This window comes from Microtus oregoni, unplaced genomic scaffold, assembly GCF_018167655.1.
Source record: "Microtus oregoni isolate MIOR12 unplaced genomic scaffold, Mior012 000013F_ref0000133, whole genome shotgun sequence".
Classification (NCBI taxonomy): domain Eukaryota; kingdom Metazoa; phylum Chordata; class Mammalia; order Rodentia; family Cricetidae; genus Microtus; species Microtus oregoni.
In genome coordinates this window covers 4518403-4535448 of record NW_024543072.1, presented here as the reverse complement: position 1 = coordinate 4535448, position 17046 = coordinate 4518403, and the positions used below count along the sequence as shown (strand labels likewise).

The 17046-nt window shown below is 43.1% G+C and overlaps 1 protein-coding gene across 2 annotated transcripts in view; it reads right to left on the bottom strand.

Moving 5' to 3' along the window:
* Positions 1-17046, bottom strand: part of Cacna2d3 (calcium voltage-gated channel auxiliary subunit alpha2delta 3) — an 835389-nt gene that overhangs the window by 139599 nt on the left and 678744 nt on the right. For both annotated transcript variants that reach the window (XM_041662952.1, XM_041662953.1), the window contains 2 exons: positions 14895-15016; positions 12194-12274 (listed from right to left, as the gene is read on the bottom strand). In XM_041662952.1, coding sequence (XP_041518886.1) covers positions 12194-12274; positions 14895-15016 — 203 coding nt within the window. The remainder of the gene's footprint in view (positions 1-12193; positions 12275-14894; positions 15017-17046) is intronic.

The following is a 17046-nucleotide window of genomic DNA, read 5'->3' as shown; positions in this document are numbered from 1 at the left end:
CTGGCATCTTTTCTCACACCAAAGACACCGGGTGTTCCAAATCCTCTGGATATGTAAGCAGTCATGCAGTCTCCCAGGTCCATTAAGAAGATCCAGAAAATGAATCAAAGGAGCCAGGAAGGCCCTGAAGAACAATAAGTCTAGGCCTGGAAAATTCCAGAACAGTTCCATTGACCTCCTTGTTCACCGCGGGCATTGCTACAGAACACAGAAACTCATCAGCAGGTTCCTGACCAGACTCAGAATCCAGTTAAAACTGTTTCCCCCGGGCTCACAAAAGACCAACTAGCACTGACAGAGGGGAATAAAGCTATTTGCTACTTTGATATAGTTCAGCGCCTTTATTTTACAGGTAGGCGATAGAAGTATGGGAAAGGAAAAAAAAACTTTCCAAAAGTCACACATAGTTCTCTGTGTGTCCGATAAACGTAGATGCAAAAGCATGTAATTAGCATGGATAATACAGACTAATCCCCCCATTAACTTCTGTTTATTGTACAGTCAGCCGCACTATCTAGACTCTGACGTCACTGCACTCCTCATTTAGATAAAATCAATAATAGCCCCATCATCAACATTCACTGATGGGGTGCTGGCTGGCTTTACAGCAGTTTGACACAAGCTGGAGTCACTTGGGAAGAGGAGACTTCAATTGAGAAGATGTCCCAATTAGGACTGGCCTGCAGGCATTTTCCTTAATTGATAGCTAATGTGGTCAGGCCCAGCGCACAGTGGGTGGCACCACCCTTGGGTAGGTGGCCTTAGGTGTTATAAGAGAAAGCCATTGGGAAAGAAGCCAATAAGAAGTGTTCTTCCATGGCTTCAGCTTCAGCCCCTGCCTACAGGTTCCTGCCTTGAATTTCTGCCCTGATGTCCTTTGATGACAACTATGATGTGGGGCTGTGAGCTGAAATTAATACTTGCCTTCCCAGGTTGCTTTTGGTTATCGTGTTTTATACCAATATTAGAAACAGAAGACAAGCATCTAATTTGGAGCCAAGTATCTTCTAAGCATATTAACCAATTATCTATCTTATAATGAAAACCTTACTCTACTGCTACATAGCACATGAGCCTAGAAAGCACATTTGCCTAAGGTTATCCCACCAGTAAATGATGGAACAGAAATTCAAATACAAATTGTTGCCCAGTATTATGTCAACTTAATATATGCTAGATTTATCTGAAAGGAAGGAACCTCAATTGGGAAAATACCTCCATAATATCTGGCAATAGGGCATTTTCTTAATTAGTGATAAATGGGGGATGTCCCAGACCATTGAGGGTGGGGCCATCCCTGGGCTGGTGGTCCTGGGTTCTGTAAGAAAGCAGGCTGAGCAAGGCATGGGGAGCAAGTCAGTAAGCAGCACCCTCCATGGCCTCTGCATCAGCTCTGTCTTCGGGTTCCTGCCCTTCTTGTGCTCCTGCCCTGGCTTCCTTCGTTGATGGCCTACAGTGTGGAGTGTGAGCCAAATAAACCCTTTCTTCACCCACTTGCTTTTTGGTCATGGAGTTTCATCACAGCAGGAGAAACCCTAAGACACAAGGATTTTTCCCCCCAAACCTAGGTGCTTTTCAAGAGTAAATATGTCTCTTTCTGTTGTTTGTTTTGAGTTTTGCTTGTTTGCTTGCTTGTTTTTTGAGATAGGGTTTCTCTGTGTAGCCTTGGCTGTCCTGGAACTCCTTCTCTAGACCAGACTGGCCTCAAATTCAAAGAGATACATCTGCCACTGTCTCCTGACATCTGGGATTAAAGGTGTACATTACCACCACCTGGCAAGTTTTCAGTTATCTGTCTGTCTGTCTATCTATCTATCTATCTATCTATCTATCTATCTACCTACCTACCTATCTATCATATCTATTTATTTATATCTATTTATAATCTTTTTTTGTTATTTTGTTTTTTGAGACAGGGTTTCTCTGTAGCTTCAGAGTCTGTCCTGGAACTCACTCTGTAGACCAGGCTAGCCTTGAACTCAGAGAGATCTGCCTGTCTCTGTCTCCCAAGTGCTGGAATTAAAGGCACGTGCCACCACCGCCTGGCTCAGCTTTTGAAACTAACAGTTTGGGCTAGCATACAGGACAATGGTTTTGTTATGACATCTTTCTTTGCACACGTGTTTCACCGTGCTTCACTCACGCTCATTCCCTGTACCCTCTCCTGACCTCCCTCCCCTCTCCCATTGGTTCCACTCCTCCCTCAGAAAATTCCCTTTCCACTTTTATGGTTCAGATCTATAAATGCATGCCTGCGTGTATGCTGATCCTAGATTTTTCACATGAAAGAAACGTGCTATTTGTCTGCTCCCATTATCCTCTCTTGTTCCCTTCATTTTTTTTCCCCTCTAATACATGGACTATGCTGAAGATTCAGGCTTTTGCCTCTGAGTAAATTGGGAAGTCAACAGAGTTTTGAATGAAGGAGTCACGGGATATTATTTGTCTTGGACATGATTGCTGTGGCTCCCAATAGCCTCGACTAAGATGGTGAGGGTTCTGAGAAGACAGAACCAGGGAAAAGAGCATGTGGGCAGAGCCAAGGGTAGGCTGTGCGAGTGAAGAGATGCTAGCTGTCATTTAACAATAATGCACTGAATCAGAAGTTGCGAAGGAAGAAAAGAGAATTAAATATGATTTCAGGGACCAGTGAGATGGCTCATGCCTGCTGCTGAGTCTGATGACCTGGTTTGGATCCCTGGGGCTCACACAGTGAAAGAAGTTGTCCTCTGACCTCTATACGAAAGGTGTAGCACACACATGGACCCATACATAAATAAATATAAACAAATAAATAAAATTTAAAGAAGGAACAGCTTTAAGACCCTGATTCAAATCAATGGGACAATGAATAAGATGGCACATTTGAGGCAACCAGAAATTAGATACATTAGGAATTCTTATTTTTAGGTACAATACCATGTCATCTGAGGATACAAAGAGGTCTCTATCATTTACAGATCTATACTAAAATCTTATGAAAAAATTATGATAGGACCACAGTTTGGTTTAAAGTAAACTAGGGGCTGGGGTACAGTAGGGGATGGAGGTTGTGGCGGGAATGAGCGAAGGGAGCCAACCTAGGAATGTCTGGCTGGGATCATCACCAGTGCCTGCATGATGCTCAGAGCCTTGGTGATGGGCAGGACGCAGAGGGGGAGCTCTGCAGTCTCTGACGTTAATAAGCTAGAGAGATGAATGAATCAGCCTAGGAAGGACCAGAACATTGAAGGGCAAGGGAGGGGAAGCACCAAGTAGGGAGCTGGCACAGAACAAGAAGAGGGGCTCACAGAGGGTTGATTTGGGCTTGTCTAATGTGGAAACGACTTGGTGTCATCACAAAACCTGACCGCTGTGGGTTGTAGAAAGATCTGGAAAATGCACAAGAGAGGACTGTACAGCATAAAAGCATTAGTTATGCTACATCATAAAGGAATACTAACAACTGCAAACTCATTTTGGGTTAAGTCTGACTAGCTCAGCTGAGTTCAGGAGGGCGGAAGGCTTTACAAAGAAAAATACTTAAATACCCATTCCCTATGCTTCCACTCTGAAATCTCTCCTGATTGTTAAAAAAGATATATACTCCCATCTCCCATGACTTGAAGTATGGATGACAGCCAGATATTGATCCTGCCATCAACTGGAGCTTCTATATTTTATTAATTTTTCAAGACAGGGTTTCTCTGTAATTTGGGAGCCTGTCCTGGAACTAGCTCTTATAGACCAGGCTGGTCTTGAACTCACAGAGATCCGCCTGCCTCTGCCTCCTGAGTGCCGGGATTAAAGGCATATGCCACCACACAGCCAACTGAAGATTCTTACCCAAAAGAGACTCCAAGAACTGGCAGTGAGTGTCATCTTTGGAGACAAAAGGTTGTGATCATGCTGTTTCTTTCTAATCACAGGCTGTGTAAGGCTTACTCCTCTGCATCGTAAAGAGAGCACTTGTCCAAGGTTTATGAATCAGAGTGAAGATTAAGTAAGTTGCTGCTGGGACAGACAGGAGAATATGTACTTTTAGGAATCTTAGGACCTTTGGTTAGGATTTCTGTATAACCACATACAACCAGGTACAACTGACGGACAAATTCTGATGCATGAAACTCTATGTCAACATTTGTTTACATGACCCGATTCCAATAGCACCTCATTTCTATTAGATCATGATGAAAGAGGTGGGTGAGGAGGAGGTGACCTTTGTGTAGTTTTGTTTTAAACAAGACTGTGTGACATTTCCATCTTATAAAAGTGTTAGTGAGGGATTGTTTGTTTGTTTGTTTGTTTTGTTTTGCTTTTTGGAAAGAGCTAAGCAGCCAACATTTTTGTGTGTGTGTGTGTTGTGGTCCATACAGTTTCTAACCAACTACCTAGCTTTTTCATTTTGGTAAGAAAGTGTCTTCAGATGAAAGAGGTGTAGCTACGTGCCAAGACAACTTTTTTGCAGAAACAGGCAACAGATAAGCCACAATGCTCTTCTATTTAGATAATGTAAAGAGCTCATACAACACAGCAAAATGACAAACCATTGTCATTTAAATACAGGCAAAAGCTTTAAATAGACATCTCTCTAGAAAAGAGGCACCAAGGGCCAAAAAGCTCACGATCAGTTGGACACTCAGCATTGGTCAGTAGGGAAATGGCTCACAATTGTCTGTAACTACAGTTACAAAGGATGCCCTCTTTGGGCTCTAAGGGTCCGGAGTATGCATACATATACCTATACACAAGAATTCAAAGCCATAATGTTTTTAAAAGACAGTAATAATAAATATAACTATATCACAATAAGATGTTTCCAGGCAAGATTTCACAGAAAACAACGCCTGCGGGGGTTGGGGGGTGGGGGGATGGCTCTTTAGGAAATCTAACCAAAGCACCCTATACTTTGATATACATGTGAAAAAAAAAGTATGCATGAGAAGAAAGGCCCCTATAGGAGTGAGAAAGGGGGAAGCCCTGTGCTCACTTCCAAATATTTAATTAACACTAACTTTAATATGCAGCTCTACCAGGAATTCAGAGAGAAGTGCCTAACTTGCTAATTCTCAGCTGGGTGCTGTGAGAACCTGTCACCCTGGGTACTCTGCTGCTGCTGAGTTTTGAGCGGACGATGTGTTTTCTTCTCTGGTAAAGTTTCTGAAGCTATGTCGCCCTGTGAGCAGTGCCCTAGAGAGCTAACCCAGAGGCTCTGGCTCCTCGGGACTTGGGCTATTTTTACTTCTTGAGTGGTGACCCTGAATGCGCGCTCTTTACAGACATCTGCACCTCGCAGAGCAGCTGTTCTGAAGGACAGTCCTAACTCGGAAATTCTGCTGCAGATACTAAACAGAGCGCAGGCTCCAACTCATCTCAAATCCACTGACATGAGATTTGCTGCTGTAGTAATTCAGAGCGAAGACAGGATGTGGATTTCCGTCTCCTCCTGGGCTCCCTCCTCACCTGCCTGTGAGCCCTCTGGTAAGAGTCTGCTAAATACCCTCAAACTGCATCATTCGGGTCTCCGAATGCCAACCAGAGACGTGTATGTGTATAAGGGATCTCATCCCAAACCCATTCACATCCTTGGAGAAGGGGGTTGCTTCTCCCTGAGAGCTCTTCCCACAGATTTACATGCTGGGTATCTCATCTTTCAGGCTTCCACTCAAGTCTCTCCCTGGCCACCTCGAAACTAGAGGCATCGCCCTCACCACATACCCGTACACATGTTTGGGAAGGCAAGTGACTTCATTCTCTTTGCCACCGACAACCACACTTAATCTTTGTTTGGCTCTGATTTCTCAAGAGTATTTTTTCCTCTTTCCCTCCCCCTTCTTACGTCTTTCCTTCCTTCACTTGACTCCTTCTCATCCCTGTAAGACTTAGTGCTTCTCTATCTCCCGCACAAAGGGAAGCTCTCCCTTGGCAGTGGTACCCTTAGGAGAGCGATCGAGGGGAAGGATTCTGCCCTGGACAGATATGCCCTCGTTGATAGCCCAACTAGAACTCTCCTCATTTATTCCACACTGCCTTTTATAGGATTGCTCACAAGCACATGTTCAGCTCTAGGTACCACCAGGAATGAAATGTATATCTATTGAGAGGTTAATCATGGTGCTCATTTTAAGCCAGTTTCTAGCTCACTAATCTTGACATTTTCAACCAGATCATTCTTTGTTTTGGATCAGTGGGCAAATTGTTCTTTTGGATGCTTGGCACCATTTTTGCCCTTCACCTAGGAAATGCCAGTAGTACATTCTAACCAGTGGTAACAATTCTCTCTCTCTGATTGTGTGTGTGTGCACACACATGCACACGTGTATGTACATTTGGATGGCAGATGCATGTGCATGTATATATGCCTGCCTGAGAGGTTCCTCAGAAACCATCTGCCTAGTTCTTTTGTGACAAGGCCTTCCCATGGTCTGAATCTATTTATCAGGATGGCAAGGCTGGCCAGGGAGCCCTAGAGCTCCTCCTGTCCTTGCTTTCCCAGAAGCTGGGATTCTCTGCTTATGCTAAGCACATCTGGCATTTTTATATGGGTTCCAGAGACCAAATTTATTTCCTTGCACTATACTGACTGAGCTAGCTCCCTACTCCCAATATGCATTTTTTTTTAAATGATAAAAAAACACTTCCTTTGCTAGGATTTCACAAGCCAGAGGTTTACCCGCGGCAGGCTTGACACCGAATTCCTGATATGTAGTTAGCTCATTGTGAGATTCCACTGAAGGATTGAGGTCAAGGACAACGGACATTTGTGGGAAGGTTTTGGGAAGATTACTCACAGAACACTAACGAGGGCCCATCTTACACACTACACTTCGTTTAAATAGCACTTACCTGACAATAGCTAATGGCTAATGGCGATAATCAATCACATTCCTAATTATCTGTTTAAAATGAAATCTTCCCCTTCATTACACTGCCTTGAATTATGCAGATGAGACCACATAACCCACAGTTTGAAATTTTCCTTGTGAGAGAATCTAATGAAATCCATGTTCCTCGCTCAGGAGTGAGCTGGAGGGTCAGGGCCATCTTCCAATCTACTAAAATCATTGCCCTTCACAGCTTAAAGGCAGTGAATTTGGGGTGTCATACCTCAATGAAATTATTATTTAAAAAGTTGTAGTGTGAGAAATGAAGGCTTTAATGTCTAAGTTTTTGTGAAGATTATAATTAGCTGCTAGTCTAACACTTAATGTCAGATACTAGGACTTCCGTGAAAAGATAACTTTTGGTTTATCGATGCCATTTGAATGGGGCAGCAAATGATTTCTCTATCCTTAAAACATTCACGTCATGGGATGGTGTGGCTGTGACGTGAACTCAAATCTTGCCAGTGAGAATCTCTGACTTGTAGTTGTGTACCGTGGCTCTTTTATCTGGCCTGTGGATCCTGTATTCCTGTAAAGCAAGGGACAACAAAGCCCATAGGCCTTGAATAACTTATTCAGGTGATGTCCCCCACATATGTCCCGCAAGTGTGTAAGAGGTCAAATGAAACACGAGTGCACCAACTTTAGATTTTGATGGGTTTAAATGTACATTTCAGAGCGATAATAATAATAACAAGCTGCTAATAAGTCTTAATTAATTATTAAAAAATTAAAGTCTTATTTAATTATTTTAAAATTTATTAATATTTAAAAATGCAGAAGTCTGAATTGGAGTGATTGACCATCAGGCAAGCTCTCTAACTGCTCTGCAGGTGTGTGCACTAGAGTCTGGTTCTCAGCATCTCTGTGGAAACTGTATATGGTGAGAGTGGACATGAGGATTCCTGAAGCCAGTTGATTAGCTTAACAAAGCAAAACACCAGGTCCAGACTCAACCAGAGTCTACCTTAATACACGCAATAGAGAGTGACCAAAGAAAGTATCTGGGGTAGTTTGAATGTAGCTGGCCCCATAAACCCCTAGTGAGAGGCCAAATTAGGAGACATGGCTTTGTTGGAGTAGGTATGGTCTTATTGGAGGGAGTGTGTCACTGTGAGGGTGGGCTTTCAGGTTTCCTATGCTCAAGTTATGCCTAGTGATGCAGATAACTTCCTGTTGCCTACAGAGTCAAGATGTAGGACTCTAAGCTCCTTCTCTAACAGTATGCCTAACCTACATGCCACCGTGTCCCACCATGATGACAACAGACTGAACCTGAAACTATAAGCCAGGCAACTAAATGTTTTCCTTTATAAGAGTGAGTGGTCATGATGTCTCTTTACAGCAAGATAAACCCTAACTAAAATAGTATCTTACTTCAACCCCAGGCCTCCCCACGAATACGCACATGCTTCTCTGCACATGCCCCAGCCGAGCACGTACACATGCAAAAACCATTTTTTTTCCCAGAAATCTGAATAGCTGAGGTTAGGAATATTGTATTTGTCAGATTCTATCCAGTGATTAGGAAGGCAGGACAAACAATTCAGGAGGAGTCCCCAGCAGGGCCACCCCTTTCACCATCTGGTGTCTCAAGGTCCCCCCATCTCCCCCCCCACACACACACACCATGCATGCTATTATCCACCCTTGTATGGCAGAGACAGTACTGCAGAGAAAGGTGGGCCTCCCCTACTGAGAGCCCAGTGGAGGACTATACCAACGTGCTCTAGATAATTTATGGATCCTGAGCTGGCAAATTAGTAAGTTGGGTCAAGCGGGTTTCTGTGATCTCGATTTGTTTGTAATTTGAGGTCTGTCCACCACAGTCTAAACCCTCAGCTGGCCATGGTTTAGTGGGAGAAAGAAAGACAAGCACAATCCTTGGCTTTTAGAACCTCCAGAAGACTACACAGCTTTTAAATTCACTAGTCCTATGAAGTCATGGCTTTTAATTTTTTTTTATTTATTATTACTATGATATGTGTGTGCATGTGTTCCAGGGGTTGAACTCGGGCCATAAGGATGGTGTGCTCTTACCTGCTGAACCATCTCTCTTGCCCTCCATATTGCTATTAAAATTAAAAATTGCTGCTATTTTATGCACATGGTGAGGATGGAACACAGATACAGTTATTATTCATTGATAAGTCGAGTGCCTGGCAAAAGCAGGAGTCCTGTCCTATGGAATGAATGAATAAATAAATGAATGAGTAAGTGAGTAACCAAATGAAACAGAAGGTGAAAATGCACCATTCCTATACATCCTGTTTTTTTTTTTTTTTGCATCTCTTCATATACATGTATTTTCCTCTGTGTTCTCTTATGCTATCTCCGAAGTGAGAATAAGGCAGGAACTAACAATCTCAACCCTGACTTAGACTGCTACTGACCCAGGACAATGAACTGAGCAAGGTACAAGACGACTGGCAAATTCAAGCAGACCTTACATTCCAAGGTTTGTATGTCTCATCCTAACAGCAAAATGGATTAGTGTCTTGACACACACACAGGAGTTTCCAAAGCTCTGGAGAGACTGGGTAGGCCCTGTCATGTCTCCTGTTGCCCTGAGAAAGCAATTAGGTAAGCGAGGCACACTGCTGGCAGCTGGAAAGTTGGCAAGGTCCCCGAGAGGAGGCTGGGAAGTACTGTCAGAGGCCCAGAAGATGGATGGAGCCTGCTTATACACCGAGCCTGATGCACAAGTGGAATCTTGCCCACTCCAACTGGCCTTTCTTCAAAGGTGGCATTGACAGATGAGTATCTCAATGTTTTTGTTTGAAAAAGAAAACAAGAAAAGGCAAGGAGAAAACCTCTTTATTCCCCCAAACTAGCACACATAGCTAAAGAACACGAACATGAGGTCAGGCTATGCAAAGGGGCAGCCTCTCAGTGCGGGGGAAGAGATGGTCTAGGAACTATTTGTAAGGTTGTACACCTTTTCTTCCAGTTAAGTCTCAACTGCAAGGAGTTTACTGGGACCCTAAATTCCTGCTGGTCGGCTGTGTCCCATCTGCTGCCAGAGGCCTGCTAACGGGGACCAGGCCTGCTCACAAGTTCATCTTCATCTGCCAAAACAAGGCTGCCTCTCCAACTAAAAGGGCCCCTTTAATTTCATAATGGTAAACAGTATCTGAGTAATTGGAGGAAAACACGGAGTGGATTGTTACAGACCCTCGTCCCCTGGTGATTGACATGAGAGTTGGAACAAAGTCCACGGAAGCAGGGCATGAATTGAAGAGGCTGTTCTGCTCTTGGAGAGAGGAAGGTCCCCCTGAGGTCACTGCCATCATGGGGCTGCGTCCACAGCAGTCTTCAAGATCAAAGCCAAGTGAGACTGTTTTATTTCATATCTCCCAAACACAGTTGGGAAAAGAAGGTCAGTAGTCACCCACTTTAAAAGGTCCAAACTAAATACAGTTCCCCGGGCAACCTTCTTTCTCGGCTTTGCTCTGTAATTATCTGTCGAATATGAACACCAGTTGATACACACTTAGAAACAACAAGTCAGAGATGCCTTGCCTATCCCCGCAAGGTGAGCCAAACGGTCACCTGCCCACATTCTCTGGCCAGCTGTGTAACTCAATAATAGACCAGCAAACTATTTGCAAATTATGTACTCCCTGTTAGCTTGGATACACTGTTTCCAGGCTAGGGCATATACGCTTGTATAACAGTAAACTTTTGCTCGTACTTGAACATCCCTTTTGAACTGGGACAGAGGTGGCTGGGATAGGTGACTTTAGAAGCGACCTGGAACACCCATTATGGTCACTGAAGAAAAGACCCACAGGAAGAATTTTTAAGAGAAATTCTGAACCAGATGGGCTGCTTTTGCCTGACCTTGCCTTAGACAGACATCTGTTGTCTATGACTCTAACCCCCAGAAGATAACCCCCAGAAGATAACATGCCTCCAGAATTAGCTGGCTGGAACAGCCCAGAGGTAAGCAAGTCTGACCTCCTTGAAGCAAAAATAAATCTTGCTGAGCAAAATGACCCTATCTCCTGCTTTCCTCAAGGAACATGAGGCATGAAGTGACAGTATTTGAAGACAGCGGCCATGAATCCTCAGAGCCCCTATCTGCAGGCTGATTAATTGTAGGTCTGCCTAGTTCAAGATAAGCTGCAGGTCAAACACATAAGACCGTCTTCCTTGTCATATCCAATAACCCAAGGATAACCAGAGTGGCTGTCCTCTGATCGTTCAGCCCCCTGCTAATATAATTATGATGCACAGGCCCTGTCAGAAAGGAAGTGGAGGGAACAGCAGTGATTCCCAGCCAAAGAGCAAGTGCTTCAGTCAGCTCTGCTCCTCTGCTCCCTTCGGCCCCCTTTCTACAAATTACCACAGCATGCAGACATAGGCGTGGGTGTTCAAAGTCACTCTCAAGTCCAGCTCCATGAAGGAGGCTGCCCCCAAAACAAATGACTCCCTTTGGTAAACATAGTTCGGATCAGGAGAGTGCTTGGCACATCTCACACATCCATCAACTGATGGATCCAGAAATGGTGGATTAAGAATGGACTATGTGCCAGGCATGGTCTTAAGCCTTTATAGGAGAACTGTGGCAGATTCCAGCCCTTCAGTACAAACCCCAGCCAGCCATAGGCGGTGGCTGGGGCTCCTATAGGATGAGAGCAGAGAAAAGGCTTCCTTGACAACCCAAGTCTTAATTATAAAATGTTTTAGCTTTCCCCTGCTCACAGACCCAGCACCTGTGCATGCTTCTTGGTCTCTGAGGAGAAGGCCATATTTCAGGTTATGTGTGCTAATATATTGAAAAAAACCCTTTAATTTCTTTGTATGCTCATCATGATCCTTGCCGTATTCCTCAAGTTTTACCTGCTGTTAGGAAATTCTCACTATATTTTCCAACTATTTCCCCTGGGCTCAGATTCAACAGGAACACTGGGAAGGATTCCTTCTTTTGCATACAGCCCCATGAGCCTTTAGAACAGTGGTTCTCAACCTTCTTAATGCTACAACTCTTTAATACAGTCCTTCATGTTGTGGTGACCCCAACCATAAAATTCTTTCATTGGTACTTCATAACTGTAGCTTTGCTACTGTTACAATTTGTAACATAAATACTGATATACAGGATGTTCTCAGGCAACCCCCATGAAAGGGTTGTTCAATCCCCAAAAGGGTCGCAAACTACAGGTTGAGAAAACTATGCTAGCACCTCAGTGTGAAAGAGCTAGCGCAGAGCCGAAGGAGAAATGTTTGTTTTTCTCTTTTTGAAACCTACCTTTCAGGGTGTGAGCGTGCTAGACAAAACAGAAGCCCTGCTCATAACATACTTGATGACCAAAATCATTGGTTACCTGCCACCACGGGAGATTTCCGTTCATCCAGGAGCTGGATGGAAGTACTTGCTGTTACCACGTTGCTTTTGTTGACTGCTCCTATAGAAAAAAAAAAAAAAACCTCACCATAGTAAAATAATGAAGAGTTCTAAGGCCCATGGATAGAGAACAACCATACTGGTCTATGGTAATCCATCTGCAAAGCGTGCTGGGACTCTGTCTCCAGAGCCTGAACGTTCTAGGATGTGGACACTCTGCCCTGGATTCTAGAAGCAACAGACTGTGTTGTTGCCACCTGCTCTGGGGAGAATCCAGTTCTTCATGGTGAAGCCATCACAGGCTTTGTAAGCCATGGGTATTCACTGAAGCATTTGCTCCTGTCTATGGTCTCCTTTATGTTACTGCTGGAAACAAGGCCACATGAAAGCGAACTCTGAAGTTAGAGGAAGCTGACTGCTATAACTGATTTGCTAGATAGATTTTAACTGGTTTGCAAACTTCAAATTTTAAAACCATTTTTTCTAAACAAAAACACTATATATAGGGAGATAACTAGAATAGATAACAATAGAGTCCAACTATTGGTTTTGTATTAGTAAAAATCAGTTCTAATATCCATTAACTACAGATCATGAGCATAAATTCTGAATTCCCAGATCATCTGGTGACTGCCTCAGAAAAAGGAGCTCAAAGAATTGAGTTGAATGAAATCCAATGAGCTGAGAACCCCTTGAGAGGCTGTCCCTTGAACAGCCTGACCTGATACGTTCATGTTCATAAACTATGTGTGCTAGTTTGGGGGTGGAAGAGGTTTTCTTCTTGTTTTTCTCTTGTTTTCTTTTCAAACAGAAACATTGAGAACTAGGCAAGGCAAACCAAAACTGGAATAAACTCACGACCAAAGTAACTAAGAATTTTATTTGGACCAAGTCCAAATAATCAGGTCATCCCCGAGTACTCAATTCAAGCAGTCTTACCGCAGTGGCAGGTACCTGGTGGTTTTCCCTTGACTCTCAAAGAAACCCAAGTGAAAAGTAGCCAGAAAATCTTCTAAGATTGTATATTATTCATAGTTTTACCATGAATGAAGCTTACTTTTTATTATGCAATCAGATTAAATGTTCAGTAAAAATCTGTTTCCAAATCCACTACAAAGACAGTTTTAATTAATCAGAATCTTTTTTTTTTCCCTCAAGCATAATTATTCTAGAAGGATAGAGAAAATGGTAACATAACTTGGCAGCAGGGATCATCATCCCCATGTGAGCATGCATGGGGAGCACTTTGGGGATAAGTGACTTCTTTTGGGTACCTCTTACTCTGCCATCGACATCAGACCTCTGCCATCATGTCTCTGTAAGTGTCAGAGGCACTCTGTCTGCAGACACTGACATTCACGGGAATGAGTGACAGTGGCAGGTGACACCAAGCACTGTGGAACTTTTGTCTGTGAAGGTTGAGCTAGGAAGTTTGCAAGGGGTTGACACACAACAGGTCCTAAAATAAAGTGCAACCACTGAGAAACTTTCGAGAGCAGGCCAACGAGACTGGGGCTCATTCTCTGAAGCTTCTAGAATGTTCTAGAGCCTTCTACAGAAAGCATATTAAAAGTTAAAAAGCCTGAGATGACAAAAATCCAGGAGCAACTGAACTGCCCAATGTGTCTTCTATCTAAGTCTGGTTAAACCAACACTTGGATTTCAGTGTATGTGAGGGTTGGGTAACTTTAATTTATTCACAATTTAAAACTATAAAAATTCTTTGTTCTATGGATTTCATTGGTTGCATCAGCCCTCAGTCAGTGAGTGAATAGTATACAAAGCCTTGGTCCTGATGTAGGAGGGTCATCTGTCTATGTGTTACTTTCATTGGTTAATAAAGAGACTGCCTTGGCCTTTTAATAGGGCAGAAAATTAGGTGGGCGGAGTAGACAGAACAGAATGCTGGGAAGAAGGCAATGAGGTAGATGCCATAGCTCTTTTCTCCGAGATGGATGCAGGTTAGAATCGTCCCGGTAAGCCACCACTTCATGGTGCTACACACATTAATAGAAGTGGGTTAATCAAGATATAAGAGTTAGCCAAGAAGAGGATAGATAGAATGGGCCAAGCAGTGTTTAAATGAATACAATTTGTGTGTTGTTATTTCTGGTGTAAAGCTAGCCATGCAGGAGCCAGGCAGGATGAAAAGCAGGCCTGCCTGAAGCTCCTTCTACATGGTCCTACTGAGTGTGTGGGTACACAGCTGTAAGTAATCCTAGCTCTGGAGAGGCCAAGGCAGAAGAACTGATGACCATTAAATTTCAGTTATCCTAGGCTACACTGTGAGGACCAAGTCAGAGAGAGAGAGAGAGAGAGAGAGAGAGAGAGAGAGAGAGAGAGACTGTATATGTCTGAGGGTATAAATCAGAGAAGTTTCAAGCAAAGATGCCTGAACCTTCTATACATGAATATTGAAAACAAATTGACTGAGAAGTTTGACCTCAAATTCTATAGGATGCAAAATGTCAACCTTGCTTCTTAAAATGCCCTTTGCACCACTTGGTTGAGACACACCTCCACTACATTGGAGGCTGTCACTTGAGTGGAACAAGTAACTTGTTCAGACTTGACCCAATGTTCTGCATTAGCTCTGAAGACTGAAATTGACTCCTCTCAGGATTCAGGCAAACCCCCACAATGACCAGGACAGCAGAGTGAAACAGAAAGACCTGCCCCACCTGTGCTGAATGGGATGGAGTACACAAAGCTCCCCGGAAGCTGTTCAGCAGCTCGTCGATACCAAAGAGGGAAGTGATCTGCATTGAAGATGTTTTCTTTGTCTCCAGCCTTCAGGAAGTCTCTGAAAATGAACGAGAAGAGGATCATACCACTCAAGATCAAGATGCACATAGTAGATCCAAGAGTCTTTGTCAGGAGGGACCAGGGTTGGTTCTGAGAAGTCCAACCTGCCCTCCTCAGTCCAGTGGTGGCCCCAGTCAACACTTCACTCAGAAACGTCTTTGTAGAGTCCGGCAGTCAGATTCTGAGAATGTATTTCCACTACATTAGGGAAACGACTGGGACAGGTGTAAGGGAGGCAAAAGAGGCCCCCTTTTAGGACCTTCAGGTTCTTCTTTGTCTATGTTGCTTCTCTCTTGGCACACAGAATGGCTCCCAGGACTTCACGGCCCCCTCTTCTTTCCTGGCCTACCTGTCCCTTGCCCATGGCATTTTTTCTATGGAGAATACAACTGATACACATTCTCTCTCCCACTGCATCCTCTCAAAGTCAAAATCACTTTTCTTATTAAAGATTTTTTAGTAGATGCCTTATATGTAGAGCTTATGGAGTACAAGTTAATTTTTTAAAAATTTGTGCATCTATTTACAGAAAGAGTCAATTTGTAATGTCTGTATCTGTCACTTCCACAACTTATCAGCGTGTGTGTGTGTCTATGTTTGTACATTATAAATTTGTTGTTTACAAAGTTCCAAATGCACCACAAAATACACTTCAAAAATTGTCTCCATCCCACATGAATCTAAACACATGACACACATAAGCTCTTTTCTCACTCAAGTCTCTGAGCCCCTTGGTCACATAGCCTGCTTTTTTCCTGGGTCTAATTTACACATTGTCACATCTCTTTCCCCAAAGCCCTGTGGACAATATTTTTCTCAGTGTTTTACATCTCTCTAAAGAGCCTTAAATATATAGTCATCATGATAGCTAGTGTTCCTTGTCAACTCAATGCCTAGTAGGCAAGCTCTGGGCAGAACTGTGAGTGACTGTCGAGATGAAGGTTAGCCTCTGAGAATGTCTGTGAGCGACTGTCTTGACTATGTCAGCTGATATGGGAAGAGCCATCTCAATTGTAGGAGGAACCACTCACTGCGTGGGAGAATCCTAGACTCCATAAAGTGAGGAAGGTAAGCTTAGTGTTTGTGTGGATTCATTAACCTGTTGTTCTCTCTGCTCTTGACTGTGAAGTAGTGTGAACATTCTCTCAAGTTCTTTCCATGACTTCCCTGCCATGATCGACTATAACCCGGAACTGTAAGGCAAAGAACTCATTTCTTGCTTTAGCTGTTTTTCCCATAGCAGTTGGAAAGGAAATCAAGACATTCTTCTTTACCTACAGCTTTGCTTTCTGTGTATTAGAAACTGGCAGTCAACCATGGTTGAAAAAAAATATATGTGGGAATTTTAAAAAATTAACTTTTGAGTTTTAAATTATCTGCCTCTTTGATGAAAATTCTTAGAGTGTCATTTCATCCCACCAAGGACATGAGCACTCTTTGGCCTAACATATCTATGCTTCATACATTACCAACCCTTTAGTCATTTCACATTTACCTGTGATTCAAGATGCTTGTGACGACAGTGCTTATGTAAAAGTGGCCACAACCTATGTTCCAAGGCCTATACTATTCAACCCACATCCTCTCAGCACACAGCAGTAAATCATCTTATCTCAGAACATCCAAAAAAGAGCAAATAATGTAATATTTTAAGAGAAATAACTGACATTCATATAACTTCTATTATACTATTGTCATAATTGCCTACTATATTCTTGGTCTAAAATTAATTTTTTCATAGGTGTGAATGCAGAGGAAAGACAATATACAGAGTTTGGAATTATCTAGTTTCAGATTCCCACTAAGAGTCTTGGGGCCTTTCTCCTAGGAGAAGGAGACTCCTGTTCTGAAGTCCAAATGAGTATCTGTTGACCTGAGCTTCCTCCAGAGACCACTGTTACTCTATAGCCTCTGGGCACTTTCTGCTGATAGGGAGATACTTGCACTGTCTGCAAGTATCTTTCAGGAAGAGTGACCATTCAGGAAAAAAGTCTCAGTATGGAAATGGCCATCACTTGGATCTGTAAT